At 41.5% G+C, this 20,415-nt stretch overlaps 2 protein-coding genes across 6 annotated transcripts in view; both read left to right on the top strand.

Moving 5' to 3' along the window:
- The window catches only part of LOC135501667 (furin-like protease kpc-1), a 43,374-nt gene extending 40,751 nt beyond the window's left edge, over nt 1–2,623 (top strand). For all 4 annotated transcript variants that reach the window (XM_064793930.1, XM_064793922.1, XM_064793915.1 and 1 more), the window contains one exon: nt 1,027–2,623. In XM_064793930.1, the coding sequence (XP_064650000.1) occupies nt 1,027–1,589 (563 nt within the window). In that variant the 3' untranslated portion in view covers nt 1,590–2,623. The remainder of the gene's footprint in view (nt 1–1,026) is intronic.
- A 1,744-nt stretch (nt 2,624–4,367) lies between these two features.
- Nucleotides 4,368–19,097, top strand: LOC135501652 (piwi-like protein 1). Of its 2 annotated transcripts, none has more exons than XM_064793890.1 (19): nt 4,368–4,450; nt 7,272–7,395; nt 8,948–8,998; nt 10,091–10,316; nt 10,657–10,874; nt 11,069–11,193; nt 11,476–11,556; nt 12,362–12,556; nt 12,851–12,959; nt 13,996–14,237; nt 14,554–14,668; nt 14,947–15,134; nt 15,408–15,559; nt 15,775–15,899; nt 16,023–16,191; nt 16,481–16,646; nt 16,731–16,856; nt 17,145–17,292; nt 17,483–19,097. In XM_064793890.1, the coding sequence occupies exons 2-19, from the start codon at nt 7,297–7,299 to the stop codon at nt 17,597–17,599; spliced, it is 2,652 nt and encodes an 883-aa protein (XP_064649960.1). In that variant the 5' UTR covers nt 4,368–4,450; nt 7,272–7,296; the 3' UTR covers nt 17,600–19,097. The 2 variants fall into 2 exon arrangements, with proteins under 2 accessions (XP_064649960.1, XP_064649967.1); XM_064793897.1 differs by lacking the exon at nt 4,368–4,450 and adding an exon at nt 4,952–5,044.
- The last annotated feature ends 1,318 nt before the right edge of the window (nt 19,098–20,415 follow it).

Genomic DNA, 20,415 nt, shown 5'->3' with positions numbered 1-20,415 from the left:
AAGCCCTCAAAGGAATATAGGATGTATGGCATATCCGAAGTCAGAAGGAAATGCCACTGGTGTAAGAGACTAGTAACCAGGCACAACAACATACATGCCTGTATGCCTTCCCCCACCTCAGGCAACATTCCAACTTCACCTTGGCAGGTGTAGCAATGTTTATGGCTGCTGCTATGATGATAGATGACATACAGGTGCTGGTGATGAAAACATGTTTAGGGTACTGATTGATTATACCCCATGGTTGTCATCTGTTGGGTAGTTCAACCTTGCCGTCACTATGGAAATGTTCGAAATAATCATATATTTATCTAATGTCATTAAGATAATGCCCTTTCAGGTGCTCTTCCTTGAAATTTTCTATTAGTGCTCAGACCTACCACCGGTAGGCCTATGTTCTTTACTCCATGGTTAGTGTAGGCACTTCTCTAGACTTTGCAAACTAGGTCATTGAAATTAAGAATAGGTTGGAAATAATTAAGTCCTAATCCTGTGTTGTAACTTCCTCTGTTATACCTGCATATCATGACAGCCAATTGTACTTTTTATGTTGCACTTTCGGTAGTCCCATGCATTTGATGTCAAAATTGCTTGTTGGCGGGCTGAAAAATGATTAACTTGTAATATTGTTATTCTGGACAAACTTATCTAAAGTCAACAATCAGGTGAAAAACTTTCAAAACACTCTCTCAGACCTCATTTGCGGTTATCATAATCAAGAGCCACTCTCTTTGCATCCGAGGAGCAGTGCTGCTGCCTTTGCCATGCAATTACAATACTGGAAACCATGAACTTTTCATGAGCGTTTTAGTTTCGCGAATGAATTATCAAAGCTTGAATATTTCAACTATAATGCATTAACCTTGAAAATTGGCAGGAAATGAACTATTTTGTCTTATCGTTAAGTGCAGTTGAAGATATTCGCCAAATTTTAGCGTTCCGAAATGTTTTTACGGTTTTTAATAGTAGTACCAGAAATTCTGCCATATACATCTGACTTTTCATGATCATCTTCTTCCTCTTCAGCTTGTTACCCAGGCTACAGTATCCTGACCAAGAGCTGTGTTCAAGAATGTCCCGAGGGATTTGCCAGATATGCTGACTACATTGATTTGGTGAATGGAACGACATATCGTAATGATATCTGCAAGCTAAAAACATGGCACAGTGTCGACTTGCATATTATAAAGCTGTACATCACTGCATTTGCCCTCAGTTTATCTTGTGTAGTGTTGTTCTTGGTAATTTTTGGTCTCCTACAGGCCAGGGATAGGAATTTATTGTGCTTTCGCCAGAAACTGCAAAATTTATCCCGAGATAGGGAGCATCGAATTGGGGATAATGCATCATATTCCGTTTTGAAGGACGCAACTGATAGTGAAGATGAAATATTGAGCTATCTTGAAAGAAAACAGGGTATTTATTCCAATGGTATTATTCCGAAATCAAATGGATCAGGATTGATTGGCACCCGAGAGAACATGGTGTCGATACCTTTAAATGATTCTGGGCCAGAAAAGATTGTTTTCGTGCCCGGTGCCCAGTCAGATAATGGTAGTTTAAACAATCACCTACTGCTTTCGGACTAGGAGGACCACTGAGGTTTACTGAATTCATACATGATTTAGTCACAATGCTTACCGGTTTTCTATGTATCTATAGGGAAAGTTTGACTTCGTTGTTTGCCCAATATATACATGTAATTTCCTATCTAATTATGAGAATGATACTAATTTGCAGCTTCAGAACACAATTACGATTGTATCCAAGTGTGGAGGTAAAAGGTGGAGCTTAAAATAAACCAAAGATTGTGGTGCCTCGTTATGTCATGGCTTTGTATAAACCTATAACACATGTTTCAAACTAATTTGTGATGTTACAATTGCTGTTGCAGCTTGATTGGAAATAGCAAGATACAATGTAGTCAGAGGAAATAGCCTCTTTAGATTATTTGGATGCTGTAATACAGTAGCCAGAGTCATGTTTTGTTTGAAATTAGACACAATTTCCTTTTGCCTATAAGGAAACATGTCATTTTGAGATTGTGGGACCAAATCTTCCAAGTTTTCTAGTTTATTTTAACATGTATGTCGTTATTTGTGTCTTAAATCAGGCTCTTGAGAAACAGGGCATGTTGATGCTTGCTGTTATTCGTTGATGATGAGAGTATTTCCTGCTGGATGGCCAAGCTGGCTCACGATCCGTCCAGATCATGTAATGTACTTCACTGAGAAATTCAGATTTTGTATCAAATATTAAGCACAACATCAAAAGTTTAACTTGGTGCCCAGTGGTTCTGTCCTTTATCTGAGATTGTTGGTGATTACTATTTTATGAAAATATATTACAGTAGCTTGTGTAAATAATTATTGACTTCTATTCTGATGAGACGCTGGCATGTTCCAGTGCCAATAACGATCATAAGCACAAGTGTTTGGTTGTTTTTGGTCTAGGCTTTGGCCAATCAAAGGTGTGAGCTGTAAGTTACTGAATACAACCGTCAAAGAAATAACTAAATGTAATTGAATATAAGAAGAATTGAAATTGTAAATTATAGAACTGCAGTGATATTTTTGTGAGGAAGGATTTCATATTTCGTAGAATAAACTATGATTTTTCACAATTTGTCTTGATTCCTTTTTTTCTGAACAATTACAACACAACTGTTCATTTTGATTCATACCAATTGGTGAGAGTTGTCCCCAATTCCAGATTAGGTCAGCTCCTGGGATTGCGGATAGAACAGCTCGTTGGTCTAGTGGTACAATTCTCGCTTGGGATGCGAGATGTCCCGGGGTTCAACTCCCGGGCAAGCACTTCTGTTGGCCAAACGTCTGTGCGGCCACCTGTTTTACCCTGCAGGGGATCTGGGAAGGGAAGGTTGCTTGTTCCCCATTCTCCCTGAATGCAAATTATTTTATAAGTGTTTTCAAGAGTCATGTCAGAATTTGACACAATACGGGGCAGTGTTTTAAACACCATCGTCGAACCAAACTCGAAAGACAAAAGACAAAAAGACAAGGTCTTTTCAGTTCCTATCTTGCCCTGAAGATGGCGATGGCGTAGTTCTTTCATGAAGTCATTTAAAGTTCTGAACTACGCCATCTACAGGGTAAGGTAGGAACTGAAAAGACCGTTTGGTCTTTTCAGTTCCTATATTGCTCTGAAGATGGCGATGGCGTAGTTCTTTCATGAAGTCCATGAGACTCCGATAACCAGCTCAAAGAGGGGGGATTTGGGCCTCGTAGATCTACGTGGTTCGGCGCTGAAGCTGTTAATATTCTGCCTGTGAGAGAATATCTAGAAAAAGATCCCGTTCCTATTCAAAATCGACCGAAATTATGTTAGTTGATATCATTTAATATCAAGCCCAAAATGTCTACTTTAATTTTCATCTTGTCCTCCAGCTTGAGGCTTGCATGGGTAGGCCTACGACCATGCTTGCTGGCAGGTCCTCAATCAAAGTGGCAACCACACAAAAAATTCTCAACGAGGGAAACGACTTTGATTTGGAGCGAAACGACTTCGACTTTGGAGGGAAATATCCTGAGGAAATCAAGGGTTAATGTTCGCTTCTCTGGCCCTGCACAGTGTGCACATTAATTTTCGCTTCTCTGGCACTGCACAGAGAAGCAAACATTAACACCAGACTTCCTCAGAATGGTAGAGAAACGACTATACACTGTGCAGGGCCAGAGAAGCGAACATTAACCCCAGACTTCCTCAGAATGCGAGAGAAACGACTATAGGCAGATGCCCCTACCCATAAACCCGCAAAGGAAGCCCTCATGGCAGTGTCTCGAAGAGGGTCAATAACGCACGGGCCGGCGTGCACCCCCGTGCAGTTTGAACGAATCAAGCAAGAGAGGTAATTATTATGCAAATAGCCACTCTCTCCCCCCACCAGAACCAAAACGACGAGGGGTCATACTAAACAGTGTCTACCAGCGTCCACCAGGTTTAAACGCATATTTAAAGTCATCAAAATAAAATCTAATGGTCATAAACGAAATAAGCAGGACAGTTTCCAAATTTCCTGATCGTTTCGTGACATTTGTGTGGTAGATTAGCGAGTTGTTGTCTAAAATGTACCAGCGTCCACCAACCAGTCGGCGGCCACGTTGGATTTGACTTGGAGGAAATGATAGGGCTTCCAATACAACAGAGCACTGCGATTTTAGACAACATCTCCCTTATCTTACACCCAAATGTGGTGATATTTTCAGGAAATGTGTTTTATGGTGTACTTATGACGTTGATGGCACCTAAATTTTATTTTGATGACTTTATACCTGAATTTAAACCTGGTGGACGCTGATGGGCACTGGTTAACGCTGTTTATGATCACCGAAAACGAGGTTGTTGACAATTATTGCCATGTGCAGTGTGGTTTATTGAATGGATAGCGTGCAGTTGGCGTTCATTCTGCAGTAAATTAGTCCATTTCCAAGTAAAAAGACGCTTTTAACTTCGTCTAAATTTGTTCTTAAATCCTTAGCCCATCCTAATCACATGTCATGTACACTAGGCCTACTTGCACTTCTGAATAAACCGTGTTTCCCTCTTGAATTTTCAGTTTTATGACTGCCGCGCGGTCGCCATTTTCATGTGCATGACATGCATGAGCCGTCTTTTGATGTATTTTGTCGAGGATTGGCAAGTGGCAGGATTGTGGGCTGGGAATATTGTTGGTTGCATGCATTGCATGCATGCTTGCGACTGTGACACCGACTGCATGATTCGATGAATGCTTGACACTGAATAGCCTGAATAGACCTTTTGCCAGATACTTGAAAGGGAACGAACTCCTATTATGTGCTCTTGCTTGGCCGACTCCTGTGACCCCATCGTCCTCGTTAATAGTGCAGGCTGGCTTTACGAATTACTCTCCATATATGGCATGGTGTACTGTGTAGGGTCAAGAAACCTGAGATTGTGAGAAGGACCAAGTTACCAACCCATGTCTTCTTCTTCTTCTAAACTACTCTACTTCATTAATGAAGGTTGTGGCAGTTGGACTGTTTGCCCATGCACGGAGGGAAGGGTAAACGTGTTTTAAAAGTCGATGCAATGTCCAATTAACAATTAACGTGAGGTAAAGAGTTCGTAAAGACGTAAGTGGTGCTGGGGACATCATCGACGCTTCTTCTCGTAAACTATTCGCTCGTTGGTGTGCGTCTTGTGGCAAGCAGCTTGGTTTTGAACTGGTCCACATTTCCGCATTGCTCCGGATCGAATTGGAGTGCATTCCATTCTTTAATGGTTCTTGGGTAAAATGAATGTTTTACGAAATCTTTCTACTTCCTATTGTTTGAAATGCCGAGTTGTGATGTTGTTTGTGGTGTCGTCTGGATGGTGTGAGACGGCTTGTTGTGATGTCGACGGCTCTTGTTTTGATCTAATATAGCATTGTTAGGCGATGTTCTTGTCTCCTTTGTTCGAGTGATGGCCATCCTAGTTCTTGCAGCATCGATCCTACACTAGACAGGTTTCTGTATCGGTTTTTTGTGTAGCGGGTAGCTCGTCGTTGTACCATTTCGATTTTCTTTATCTCCTTCTTATGGTAGGGATCCCAGATGGTTGGGGCGTACTCGAGTAGGGGGCGGACAAGGTCTTTGTAAGCTGTGGCCTTGAGTTCTGTGGAGTCGAGTTGCACATTTCTGCGGAGGAAGCCTGGAGTTCGGTTTGCCTTGTTAGTGATGGCATTTATATGTGCTGCCTATGTCAGGTCGGAGGTGATGTTGGCTCCTAGATGCTTGGCGCTGCTGACATGCTGGAGTGGGTGGCCGTGGAGGGTATAGTTCGATAGGATCGGCTTCCTCTTCCTGGTGATGGTCAGGACTTGACATTTCTGGGGGTGGAACTCCATGCCCATTCTCCCAGTAGATCAAGGTCGTTCTGTAGGATTTGGGCGTCAACTGGGGATGTTATAACCAGGTATACAATGGTATCGTTGGCGAAGTGTCGGACAGTGGCTGTTAAATTGTCTGCGATGTCATTGATTTATACATCAGGAAGAGTAAAGGTCCAAGTACAGACCCTTGAGGCACACCCGATGTTACGCTGCCTTCATACGACTTCTCCCCATCAAGGACTACTGTTTTCCCCTGTTTTTTAGGAAGGCAGATATCCAGTTGTTGGTCTTGCCTGATATTCCGTAGTTGGACAGTTTGGTTAGGAGTTTTCGATGGTTGACCTTAATGAATGCTTTGGAAAAATCCATTATTAGGACATCTGTTTGTTTGTTTGCCTCCATATTTCTCAGAATGTCGTCTGCGAATTCAAGTACCGTATTTTGCTGCGTATAAAACGCACCGGGGTATAAAGCGCACCCATTGAGTCCGTAGACAAAATCCAGACATAAGGCGCACCTACGTATAACACGCAGTACTTCTGAGATGCCCCCTGCCTATCTTTCCTTCGTAAATAAAAATCATGGCGGCACACGATCAGCTGATTTATCGATTTGGATTTATCTCGCATCTACGCTCTGAATATTGCCGCTAAGGACCCTCAAAAACATTTATAGAAGTAACTGAAATGATAATAAGGATACTAATATGTATTGCGTACAGAACAGGCGAGTTAGCATCGGTGAACTATGCAAAGTGCATCGATATTCCCGATTTTTCTTTCGTGCAAAATTATAAAATGTGCCGACTTGGTTGCGAGCCAAAAAAGCCGTCAAAAGAAATGAGTTGATGGAAAAAATCTTGTGATCATTCGGTGGCTTCCTAGGTCTAGGCCATAGATAACACGCACCTTCGTATAACGCGCACCCCCCGATTTTAGGGCTTTCTTGGGTCAAAAAGCTGCGCCTTATACGCAGCAAAATACGGGTAGTTGGGTTTTGCAGGATTTTCCACTTCGAAATCCGTGCTGGCGATGGTACAGGATCTCGTGGTGTTCTGAGTGTTGCATGATGTTGGTTGTCAGGATGTACTCTAGCATTTTACATGAGATGCACGTAAGGGAGATGGGGCGGTAGATTTCTGGTGATGTCTTCTTTCCCTTTTTGTAGACAGGTGTGATGTTCGCTGATCGCCAGTAATCTGGGATGGTACCAGTGTTGTATGATTGACGGAAGATTATGCACAGGATGTTCAATGTTACTTACCGGTACAAATCGCCAAATGCTATAAATGACGAGCATTTGATGGCGTAGGCTAGGGCTAGGCACCATGTGCATTGTCTTCAGAAATGAAGTGATGTAAGATTGAATTGAAATGAAAAGCAGTATTTTGTATGTCGAACTTCTGTCCTGTTTTCAGTTTGAGTTTTAGCTGAGGTGAAGGGATGTCTGAACAGAGCACTGGCCGTTCCCGTGGTAGGGCTCGTGGTAGAGCCAGAGGAGGAGTTGACCAGCCACAGAAAAGACCAGGAGATGCTCCGCAGGTTCGTTTAAGGAAATGATAATTCTATTCATTGCAGTTCGTATTTTTGGGCATAAAATTGCTTTGAAATGTCAGTTGATTCGATTCGAAAGTAAATTTGCTGTGTCATTTTGGGTCCTTGAATGATGTGGTTGTGTGAAAAAAAACGATTGTTATGTTTTTAGCCTTGCCTATTCTAAGAAAGTATTGTACTGTTACCACCACATCCTCTTTTTGATAAATTCATTGTTGCCAGGCGAAAAATATGGAACCAACACCTGGTGTCAAAAGACCTTGTCTCACTGAGACCAACAGTGTTTGTTTTTAGCTCACCTCTTAGCAGAGGTGAGCTTATCCCATACCGTGGCGTCCGTCGTCGTCGTCGTCGTCGTCCGTCGTCCGTTAGCAGGGCACGTTTCGTAACTGTTAGAGCTATTGAGTTGAAACTTGGTACACATGTACCCTTATGTAATGACACCTTGGAGACCAAGTTTCGGTCCGATTCGTTTCATGGTTTGGCCACCAGGGGGCCAAACGTTAAAAGTGAAAATATGCAATATCTCCCTTAATAGTAGTCGGGAAATTTTGAAAAAAATATGGTAGGTACTTCTAGCAAAGGTGCATCATATATCATCCGGGTTTTTGATTTGACCTCCTTTTCAAGGTCACAGAGGTCAAATGGTGTAAATTGGCCGTTAGGATGTAACGATGGCACGTTTCTAAACTGCAATGACTATTGATACCAAATTTGGTACACATTTACCCCTTAGTCAGGTGATCTCAGGGACCGAAGTTTGGTCCATTATGATTCACCACTTGACCACCAGGGGGCAAAATCCAAAAACCTTAAAAATGTGATTATTCCTTAACTTCTTGCCCGATTGCCACCAATTTGATATCATGGGTACATCTAACCACCATACAGTATATGTCACACAGGTTTTTAATTTGACCTTCTTGTCAAGGTCACAGAGGTCAAATGGCGTAAATTCGCCGTCAGGCCGTAACTATGGCACGTTTCTTAACTGCAATGATTATTGATCACAAATTAAGTACACATGTACCCCTTGGTCAGGTGATCTCAGGTACTGAAGTTTGGTGCGATCTGATTTGCCGTTCGGCCTCCAGGGAGGGGGCCAAATCCTAAATTCTTCAAAGTGCCATTATTCCTAGTAATGACTTGCCCGATTGGCACCAATTTTATATCATAGGTACATCTAATTTTAACAACCATTCATAGTGTCACCCGGGTCTTCTTTGATTTGACCTACTTTTCAAGGTCACAGAGGTCGAATGTACTGTAAATTGGCCATTTTGGGGAAATTGTAATTGCTTGGACCTACATCAAACCTAACACTATATGACACAATACCATGCTCTTTATCCATCTTTCCTCCACATGAGGTGAGCACAATGGCCCTGGCCATTTTTTGGCTTCATGACAAATTTGACATGCTCCCTACAAGTTTTAAAACTGCTCTGATCAAGTAAAGAATCCATCAAATCAAGTTTAAATACTTGACTCTAATTTAACAGCAAAATATTTTAACCTTCATGCGATTAAATATATTTAGGCCCCTCCACCGTCGGCAGGTCGAGGACGGAGTAGAGGAGCAGTAGCCGAGGTAAACTTTGATATAATTGTTAATAGGTGCTGGGTGGCATGAGCCTGTGTTGTCTATCTGTGTGATGTTGGCCTTTCTCCTGTTTTCTGTGTCTTTTCCATCTGCAGGCATACCTGCATGTAGATCAATGTTGCTGCACTATCATTGTTTCTTCTTACAATTAATTAACAATACATCAAAAAGTCTGTTTTAATGTGTGGATGTTTTATGACAAAATGACTTGACATACACAGCAAAAATATTGCAATTTGACCTTCCCGGCAGCAATCTTTGAAAACCATATTCTGTCGATACGAGATGACCCGAGGTTCAGGTAAGATATTGAGTTGACTGAATATTGAAAGTCGCATTGGTCAAGTGAATGCAGTATCAGTCATCCATCAGAAATAACTGGAAAGAAATGAGAAATAGTTGTAAAATACTTGGGAACATTAGTGCATTCTGTGCTGGCTTTAGTTGCCCAATTAACATGTCCTCTGCTTTCTATCCTTTTGTATAACATAAGAATGTGGGTCGCATAGTTTCTCCACTCCTCAGTCCTAATTGTCCTATTGACTTGGGATCCCTTGTTCGTTTGAAACTTGCTTGTTTTAGCTGTATTGTTAGAGGTAGCATATTGTAAAAATGTGAATGAAATATTTTCTTGCACTGTAGACCTAGAAATATGTGTTTACTAGATGTTTGTTATTTACACCTTTTACCTGGAGTGGAAATATTAATTCTAGTTGACACTTGCTATGAAAATCAATTGGAACGTGTATATTCTATATGTCTACTCTAAAGTGAAATATAAAATTGCCTTTGCCCCTTTGAACACACTCAAGAACTTGCTTTTGCTTTCACTCCAACTTTTCCATTTTGCATGTTTTATAAATCAGAAAATCCTGTGGTCTGCTTGCCAACCCCCTTTCAGTAGTTGTTTATAAGGTCTTCATGCAATTGCATTAAAAAAATAATGACTTCTTCTTCTTACAATTGATCAACAAGGAAATATTGATTGAGGGCTCCGATAAAATTGCCATGAGGAGCCCATATTGTCTAAATCTATCGAAGACGGGAGACTTTTAAAATCTTGAATATTTTATTTCCTAGTCGACGACGGTAGCTGCTGCCCCATCCCAGGCAGCTCCGGCTGCCCCAACGGGAGGGCGCACCAGTCATAGGGGAGGTGCAAGGTCTGCTGCTGATGTAAAGAGTGCAACCACTGGTATGGCACAGATGAGTCTGGGAACTGGTGATGCTCAGCCCCCAGGAAGAAAAGGACGATCAAATGATGATGAAGCAAATACAAGACCAGCCCATATTTGTGACAAGTCAGGTATGAGATGGGTTGATTTGTAACGTCTTTATATCATAAGACCTTGGAAATCTTTACTGTAAAACACTTCTCAGTGCTGACAACCTGCCGACTGATAGATTGCTTGAGTTGTTAATTATGGGGAACACTGCATTCTGCAAGGTCTGGAATAATACAAGGGGCGTCATGAATGCCACCGGACTGATGATGCAGATCACACAGACCAAAATTATTCTTCCAACGAGTTGACGCTGGCAGTGATAGATAGATTATATATCTTGTAAGAAGTTCTCCAGGAATTGAAGGTACCCTTCTGGTCTTAAGTTCCTCTTATCTGACATTGCATGGGTTTTTCTTGCAGGCTGTAGTGGGCAAGCTGTACAGTTGATCTCGAATTTCTTTGAGATCACTCAGCACCGTCAAGGTTCCTTCCTCTACCAGTATGCGGTGTCCTTCAAGCCGCCAATTGAGAACAAAGGGCTGAGGATTGCCCTGGTTAGCTCTCATAAGGAGATCATCGGTGAAACAAGGGCATTTGATGGTGCACAACTTTTCCTGCCTCATAAACTGCCAAACAATGTGAGTATCAATCATCTGTTCACTAGGGTATGTTATTTGGTTGCGTATGAATTCCCAGTTCAGTATGCCACCAGTTTACTTTTTACTCCTTTCTTGGTAAAGTCTATCCAACAACACACTCTGGCCACAAGATAGAAGGGGCACGTTTGCAAAACCAAACTCTGGGATTGACCTTGCTTCAAATTTCATTTCAGCCCACAGTGTTCACTGCCGTCAGAAACTATGACAACGAGAAGATTGAAGTGTCAATTCAGTTCGTTGATGAGTTGCCACAGAGTTCTCCAACATGTATTCAGATCATGAACATCATCTTCAGAAAGTAAGTTGGCACTTTCCAGGCATAAGGAAGTTCATTTGTAACTAAATAAAATTTCCGGAGCCAAATAAAACAGCCTGCATTCCGGGACCCTCAGTGATTTTTTGTTGGTAGATATTCCTTGAGGCTAAAACATTACTGTTTTTCTCTTAGCCTGTCTTTTTTCAGATGCCTGCTGGGTTGTTTTCATCTTTAGGTGTATAGTCAGACAACAAAGAGATTGCAAGCTAGCTGCTGAAGGGTCTCCCTTTTGGCTATTACAATATTTTCTGTTGTTATTTACAGGGACCTTGCTATAATGGGAATGAGGCAGATTGGAAGGCACTACTTCAACCCAGAACAGAGTATTTCAGTTGAGGAGCACAAGTAAGTGTATTTAACCCTATAACACCTAGAGCCACTGCCAGCGCAAGTGCTTATTCCCCTAGGCCCCGACGTGATTTTACCTGGAAATCACATTTTTTGCGATGGGTCCAGTGTTTTACAAAATGACATAGGTGAACTTCCAAATAATGTATTATAAGTCCCGTTTATTTAAAAGAAGATGAAATTCCCTATTAGATAGGGTACATCTAAATCGGAATCAAAGAAACGATCCATTTCAGCAATTCAAATGTCCAACCTGAATTTACTGGCTTGAAGAGAAACAAAAACTTAATCGTCAAATATCTCAAAAACTTCTACAGCAACCACCATTGTTCATCCGGGCATTTGAAAGCTTAAGTTTCATAGATTGATAATAGGCGGCGCTCTGAAGGAGATCGGTAGCTAAGCGCGCAAAATTTGAATATGGGTGTGCGGGCGTCATCGGGCGCCTCCAGTGAGATCGGCGGCGGGCGTCATCGGGCGCCTCCAGGTGTTATAGGGTTAACTAGAATTGTGCACTGAAGTTCTATTTCCCAAGAAGAGCCAGTTATCGATTTGGCCAAGCTGGACTCTTGAATCTAGTGTCTCTCAAAACTTGAGTGTGGGTCTGGTCATGATGCTGTTCTATGGTGATGAACTGGCCATGCCAGCCAGGACAAGAACAGGAGAGGTTTTCTTCGGATCGCTGGTACAGATAGTCCATACCGTAGCGCAGTGTCCGTGGTCTGTGAACAATTTACAAAGCAGTGCCCTTTTACTTGCCAACTAGACTGCCTGGCATTTAATATAATGTTTCCTATTTCAGGATGGAGGTGTGGCCTGGATTCTCCACCAGCATCTGTCCGTACGAGAGTAAGGTCATGCTGTGCATTGATTTGAGCCACAAGGTTCTGCGTAAGGCAACAGTACTCGATCAAATGTACGACATCAGGCAGCGAAGCCGAGACCGCTTTAAAGATGAGTGCATCAAACAAATCGTCGGAGAAATTGTGCTTACAAAGTGAGTGTTATTTTATTGATCAAGAGCCACATTGATAAATCTGGTTGTGCATTTTTAACTGACCTACAAGTCAAGAGAGGTATTTCAAAAAACGCTTATGCTCCTGGGAATTTGGCAGTATACTTTCCCATCAGAGAGGACTTCTGTATTCTACCAGATTTACAAGAAGCTTGTCCCTATTTGTTTCTTAATTTGAAAAATTCCTAGACCGTTGTTCCATCATTAAGTTGTTGCAAAAAGAAAGAAACAATACTGATGAAAGTAGAAAACTTACTTCCCTTAATTGTATTTCAGGTACAATAATAAGACCTACAGAGTTGACGATATTGACTGGAACCAGAATCCCAGATCAACCTTCAAAGCCCGGGACAAAGACTTGTCCTATATGGATTATTATGAAAAAGTAATATTCAAACCTTGTCTCGATATCATTACTCTAAAACACCTTAATTATTAAAAATGAACCATGGTTTACAATGTACAGTACAACCTCTCTATTGCGGACACCCATGGGACTGGGCCAAGGTGTCCGCAATAGAGAGGTGTCCGCCCTAGAGAGGTTATGCCAAATCGTACGAGAGGTGGATTTGAAGTTCCCGCCTTGCAGGTCTTGGTTTTCTCTGTGTCGACATCTAGCGTAGAAACTTTAAACCTGTTGGCTGATCGGTATTTGCTTGTGATGTTGCGTTGAATGACATGAGCTACTTTGGAACTCAGAGCGTGAATAATCTCTCTAGTAAAAGGTGCCCCTTGTATTGCAAAATCTCCTCGAAATGTCATAATGTGTGAAAAAACACCATAATTTCTGTCCATCAGCACCTTTGATTAATAATTAATTTTTTCTTATTTCTCTACTAACGCATATTCGCCGCAACACTGACAAAACCGCGTGGATTTATGAGTGTCCGTTGACACAATACATGCAATAGGCCTATGTGATTAGTTGAAAAGATGAGTAAACAAATGCCGCGGCTTAATTAGGATACAAAAACACAATGCCATGGGGTAATTACGTTGATTAATTACGCAAATATCACACCTGTCGGGCCTACTTGACTCTCCAAGCGCACGCGGGAAACCATTGTTTTTGCCTACTGTCCGTAATTGGGAGGGAATTGGACCAAAAATTGGCTATCGCCCTGTCCGCAATTCGGAATAGAGAGGTGTCCGCCGTACAGAGGTTTTTGTTATTGGAAATGATTTAGAAAAAATCGGGACTGGCCGGACGTGTCCGTAATGTAGAGGTGTCCGCCTGGCAGAGGTGTCCGCTGAGGGAGGTTCTACTGTATTATGCTCAATGCACCCACTGTGCCTCGTTTTGACGGCACTGATTGAAAGCAGACGTTATATATTGTTGTTGCTCGTTTTACTTCACCATTTATGATTTATACAATGTGGTATCATCTCTTTACAGGCTAACTCTCTGTCCTTCTTTTCAGAATCATAATAAGAATATTCAGGATGAGGGGCAGCCATTACTTGTAACGTTGCCAAAGAAGAGAGACATAAGAGCTGGTCAAGAGGGACCTATTTATCTCATCCCAGAGCTCTGTTATTTGACCGGTTTGTCTGATCAAATCAGGAATGACTTCCGGGTGATGAGAGACCTTGCCACTCACACCAGGATTGGGCCGAGCGGTCGGGTGGATAGATTGACAAAATTCATTTCCAAGCTCAGTGCGTAAGTATTCAAAGGAAACTTGTCAATCTTGCATTGAATAAACTGGACTTCACTTGTGTTCACTCAGAAATCTAAATAGAACTGGTTACGTGTTTTCCACAGGAATGACTCTACTGTCAAATCCCATATCAAGTGGGGCAGTTCCTTTATTCCTTAGTGTGATTCAGTCTTTCTAGACTTGAAAAGAGTGAGTGGTTCGTACCGAATTGTTGTAAATAATTTGGCTGCAGTGTCGTCACAGCTAGATGATATATTCTTGCAAAACAAATTTATTTCTTAAACTCAAGTTTTTACTTCCACGCCTTTTATCTTCCAGCAATCCTGATGTGAAAAAGGAAATGTCTGGATGGGGTTTAGAATTTGCCTCTCATTTGGTCCGGGTTCCAGCGCGTCAGTTGCATCCAGAGAAGATCTTCCAGAAGCAAAAGACTGTAAGTAGGCTCAAGACTTGTGTGTAGAATTTTGTCTTGGAATGTACACAACATTGCAGTAGTAGTTGTTACTTATGGTATCGCATTTCTGTTAAGGAGTTAAAGAATTCAATGGCATGACATTCTTAGTGTCCTTACTGAAAAGTCGCAGACTAATTGCAAAGGCTGTTCTTGGAGTGTGTGGTTTTTAAAACTACTTGGTCACAAGCAATTGAGGTCTCTTAACAGTATCAAGCCTCCGGGCTACAAGAGCTACTGGTTATGTTCTTCCATTCCAGTATTCGTACAAGATTCAGGAGGCCGACTGGACAAGAGATATGAGAGGCGCTCAGCTAATCAGTGCCATCGCAGTCCGGAACTGGGCAGTCATATACAGCCAGAGAGACTCCCAAACTGCCCAAGATATGGCTCAGACCATCATAAGAGTTGCTGACCCGATGGGGATGCGCATGGCACCACCGGCACTGTAAGTGGCCGTTGGGATTTAACGATCTATCTATGAACTTGTATGGGTCTGTGAATTAATCGTTTTTCCTGGTTCATGTGCGAGCGAGGGTTCTTTTCTAAGTCGTACAATGCCTTTCTTGTAAATGGCTTGTGACAATTTTCTTTTCATTATGGGAGGAGCAGCATCTTTGAGAGTTGTGAAGATAACATTATTTGACTGTAAACTACAGTAATGAATGTACACTACAGGATATGGTAGAAATGAAAGAAACATTTTAATTCTGCTTTGCAGGACGCAGCTGCGGGATGACCGGGTGGAGAGCTATGTGCATGCTCTTCAGTCCGAGGTCACCAAAGAGACTCAGCTGGTTGTATGTGTTGTTCCAAACAACAGAAAAGACAGATATGATGCAATAAAGAAGTTCTGCTGCGTTACACATCCAGGTATGCAAATTGCGTGCAGGTTTCTCATCATGCCATCTATCGTCCGATGTACAGACGTAGTACGTGTGAATACTCATTAGCAACAGTGCTTCTAATTCTTGATATTCAGTCTGTAATTCTTTTAGGACACTTTAGCTGGAACAAGTCATTTGTCGAAAAGGAATTGTAATCAATACTCACTGGTATTTAAAGTGACTTGTCTTCTCCTTTTTCAGTTGCCAGCCAGGTTATTGTTGGACGAACCATTGCTAAGAAACAGATGTTGATGTCAGTTTGTACCAAGGTTGCCATCCAACTCAACTGTAAATTAGGTGGTGAAGTGTGGGCTCTTGAAATTCCTGTAAGTAATCTATGCAGCAATATATTGTGGTTAAATGTGCCAAGTAGTTATTAGTTACTACTAGCTACCTTCCTGATATGAAGTGCTGATATTAACTGTCAATTCTCTTCATGTCCTTTTCAGCTGAAGAATAGCATGGTGATCGGTATTGACACATACCACGAGCGCAAGCAACGATCAGTAGGTGGATTTGTCGCCAGCTTGAATGCTTCCTACACAAGATACTACAGCAAGGCTACTGTCTTTGATGCCCAGCAGGAGGTCCATGATCATCTAAAGTTTATGATGACCGGTGTGTATACATGGTGGAAGTTTGCTTGTTGGGTCCATGTGTAAGGTTAGGGTGGGTTGTCGGCGAGAAATCATCTTCATTGTGGTGTGAGAAAGTTTGTGGTTTTAGTAGACTCAAATTACATATTTCAGCCGAAGAAATGGGTGACATCAATAACTATAGTCATGTTAAAAAGTGGGTATTTCAACACTGTTGTGGAAAATCATTTTCTCGGGGAAGTGACTGGCAAAGATATTCACATCTCTGTTCATGTCACAAAAGTGGTTGATTCGAGTGCTTTCTCTTCCAGGTGCCCTAACCAAGTACTTTACTGTGAACAAGGTTCTTCCAGACAAAATCATTGTTTATCGTGATGGTGTTGGAGATGGACAGCTTGCTTGTATTGCTCAAAATGAGTTGCCGCAAGTGCTGGATTCTATCAGATGTTTCGCGGCCGAGCTTGGCGTCGATAAATAGTAAGTTATTGATGAAGTTGGTGGTCAGTCACGTCTCCCTTTTGAGCATTCTATCAGTATTGAAATCTTCACAATTCATTTCAGCCCACAGGTAACAATGGTTGTGGTGAAGAAGAGGCTATCTACAAGGTTCTTCCAGCAAAGTGGTAGAGAAGCTGGGAACCCACCCCCTGGCACTATCGTTGATGATGTTGTGACCAGGAAGAACTGGTAAGTTAACCTTGTGGGCACGGCAGTGGCTTCACATGTCTTTTCGAGGAAAACAGTTCTTCTGCGGACCTCTGGACTGCTTTGTTGTTGTAGTATGTAACTGTCCGAGAGAGAGAGAGAGATGTTGGCCTTTCATCAAAGATCTATGGAAATAAAAAGTGGTTGCTTGCTAGTACATGGAGAAGCCATTCATCTGCCGTCAAGCATCCTCTTACTGTAGTGCAAGAAAAAGAATGCCAATTAAATGCCTCGATGACTTCATCTTCATGCTTGATTTCCTCTCTTCAGGTACGATTTCTTTGTGATCTCGCAGTCTGTTCGTCAAGGCACTGTGTCTCCCACTCACTACAACGTCATCCATGATGGAACTGGTATCAAGCCTGACCACATTCAGAGACTCACCTACAAGCTTACTCATCTGTACTATAATTGGCCCGTGAGTATCTGCCATACATGTCCCTGCAAATGATCAAATTTGTAGATATTCACGAGTAACAAACCTTGAAGAAATCAATATAAAGTTTGATCAATTGGTCGCAAGATACGACTTCTCTGAAGCAAGACTGGTGCTAGAGAATTCATATTGTGTTTGCTATTCACTAACTTCTTGGCAATTCACATTTCAGGGAACCATCCGGGTGCCAGCGCCCTGCCAGTATGCGCACAAGCTTGCCTTCTTGGTTGGCCAGTCGCTGAAGACCGAGCCCAGTCCGGCTCTTTCAGAAACCTTATTCTACTTGTAGAAGGCTACTCTGGAACGAAGGAAGAAAGAGAACAACACAACTACTTCTAATGATATTACATGTCTCTGCTCACATCAATGAAAGCTAGATGCTGCCATGACTTTCAGTGTTTGTCGATTCCTAGGGCTGCTGGAATTGCCATGCCTAAAGATGTAGATTCATGAACAACTGGTTGTTGATGCATAAGCAGCTGTACATGTAAGAATGGTCAGCTTAAGCTATGCAAAAGGTTTAGTTGTACGCATATAGCATCTCATCTACATGCATGTATGTTGTTAACCATGTAAGCCCTAGTTGATCTGAATAACATCACGGTTAAATTCTTTTCTGGTCAAGGGTCAGAAAGAACAAACAGACCTTGTCCATTTCTCTAAATATTCTTCGACTTCCAATGTAGATGAGAAGTCTGATTTTGTGCTGCTGGTAGTTGATTCACTTGCAGGTGAATTTTATAGAAAGGATTATTGTAATGTGTGTACTGGTGTTCTCATTTGTAAATAGTCTTTTTTTCTCTTGGTCGAAACTCCTATGTATGCTTTCCTGATGTTTGTTGCTCTCGAAAGGAAAGAAATCCTGTGAAGTCCACTTGATGCATACATCTCCATGAGTCACTGTGGCATAAACTTGTTTCAGATTTTGTACCGATTTCAAATTGGCAAGGGCAACATGTAGGCCTGCAGGAGTTGTCGTTTTAGACCAATGTTTTTTATAATTGGCAGTGTAGAATCGTCAGATTCTGTCTTATGGAGTCTGAGGTTTGTTTTTTTCACCGTGCCCTGAAGTGTTGAAATAATTTGTGTTAATATGGAGGCAATGAATAATTGCCCATTTATCTAGTTGGCAATAGTTTTCGAGAAGATTTGAATGATTGATTAAGGAGTGAAAGTTGGTAAAGTCAAGAGTAGGAAGGACTTGTTTCTTTTGTTTTCAATTATCTAAAATATGTAATTCTGATAGAGACCAAGAGAAATGTAAACAAACTGTATCAACATTCGTTACTGTATGTCACATTCTATCGTGATATGGTAATATGAAGAGAAACAGTGTTTGGAAACTTTCCATTGCTATTTTTGTAACTTGTTAATCAAATTTTTATACTTCATCAGAAAATTTCATTTGTATTTCTTGAATATTTTCGCTTTTTTAGTTGAGTTGCTATTAGAGTGGGTCAAAGCAAAGAACCTACATGTATGTAGCGCCTTGATCATTGGTTCAGACTCCCATCAAAATCCTAATGTTCCTTTAAAAGCTCACAACTGCCAAGTAGCTTGTATATTCAGCAGATTCATAGTTTCAATCGGTTCTTGATAGCTCAAGTGGTTTAGAGCATTAGACCGACGATTTAAAGATCTATGGTTCAAATAGATGTTTTGTATATTGTAATCAACAACATACTATGTAGTTGGGATTTGCCCCTTGTACTTGTATATTGTCATCAAAAACGTACTATGTAGTTGGGATTTCCCCATTGTACTTTTAAAAAAATATTTCATTCATATATTTATATCTTGTTTCATTTTGTGGCGGAATGCTTCTTCTGCCAGTGTTTCAAACTTGGTATGTTATCTTTTCCTCCCAGGAGGAAGGGTCAGAAGTGCCTGGATTTGTAGGATAGCTTGTGGCATATTATCATTTGTGCTAATCAGGAAATTCAGAAACCTCACCAAAAACAACAAAGATGACACTGTGGGTAGACACCCCGGGACATAAGGGTCTGGATGACGTCAAAGCGCATGTGCTGACCTTCATCCATCTTCCACCAAACTCTCAGGAAACCCTGCAAAAAAGACATTGATAGTAGAACTTGACTGGAAACATTGCTTACGCACAACAGCTCCTTTTGGTCTTAATCTTGACTAATTAGTCACATGGCCGATGATACCTTACCTCGTCCCAATTCATCCAATTGGAAAAGGTTACTTGATACTAGTGTGGTGCAGATGCCAACTTCTGCTGGGTGACCGATCTTTTTCTGGACCATGATCATTCAAAAATCTGTTCACTAATGTGGACAGACCCAAGCTGGAATTAGTTAACTGACCCAAGGGAACCACAAACCCCCATGATCCTCCGAAGGCATTTGAAGTTGCCTATTCAGAGGCAGCCAGTCACCCCCTGTCCTCCAGGTGGACACCCATGTCCACAATTCATACAGCAGTATCAAAATGACAACCAAGTTGCAGATGTATACATTTGTACACTGGTTGCTGGCCTTGTACCCTCCTATCCTGTTTTGGTTAATTGTCAATTGTGACATGGTCAATCGAAATCATAAAATCCTTGGAAAAGCAGGCGAATTTGCTCCGGACCAAAAAACCAATGCAATTGGCATCAGGCTGTCATCAAAATCAAACCTTTGGAGAAGCCTGTGGAGACCATAGACCAATTCAAGCGCCCAGTAGGGTGACATCATCTGCAGTGTCATTGACAAAGGAGTAGAACTCCAATGACGATATTCTTTGCGACTCAGGGTGGACGACACCGATGTATAAGACACTGGTCCCACAAACACAATGAGGCTGACTGGATATTTGAATCGGATTCTTAATGAATAATGATAATAAAAAATACCACTTAATATAGCGCCCTTATTATTCACTGAAACAATGTTCAAAGGCACTGAAAAAAAAGTTAGAAATATGTTACTCGCAAAATTGTCACATGTTAAAGTACCATTTGAAGAGGAATGTCTTGAGCAAGGTCCTAAAACTGTCGGTGGTATTGGCAGTCTTGCTTATCATCAGCATATCCGTGTCGGTGAATGCTGGTACTCTTCAGCAATTGACCTATTGACAGAATGTAAATGAGAAACAACA

The sequence above is a fragment of the Lineus longissimus genome, chromosome 2 (genome assembly GCF_910592395.1).
Source record: "Lineus longissimus chromosome 2, tnLinLong1.2, whole genome shotgun sequence".
Classification (NCBI taxonomy): Eukaryota; Metazoa; Nemertea; class Pilidiophora; order Heteronemertea; family Lineidae; genus Lineus; species Lineus longissimus.
This window is presented reverse-complemented; position numbering and strand designations above follow the sequence as displayed.

Bases quoted from the DNA above. Each gene is read 5' to 3' on its own strand.
- LOC135501652 (XM_064793890.1), top strand. From the start codon at position 7,297: ATGTCTGAACAGAGCACTGGCCGTTCCCGTGGTAGGGCTCGTGGTAGA. The intron at 12,960-13,995 runs GTAATATTCAAA...CCTTCTTTTCAG, and splicing joins ATATGGATTATTATGAAAAA to AATCATAATAAGAATATTCA. The intron at 16,647-16,730 runs GTAAGTTATTGA...AATTCATTTCAG, and splicing joins GAGCTTGGCGTCGATAAATA to CCCACAGGTAACAATGGTTG.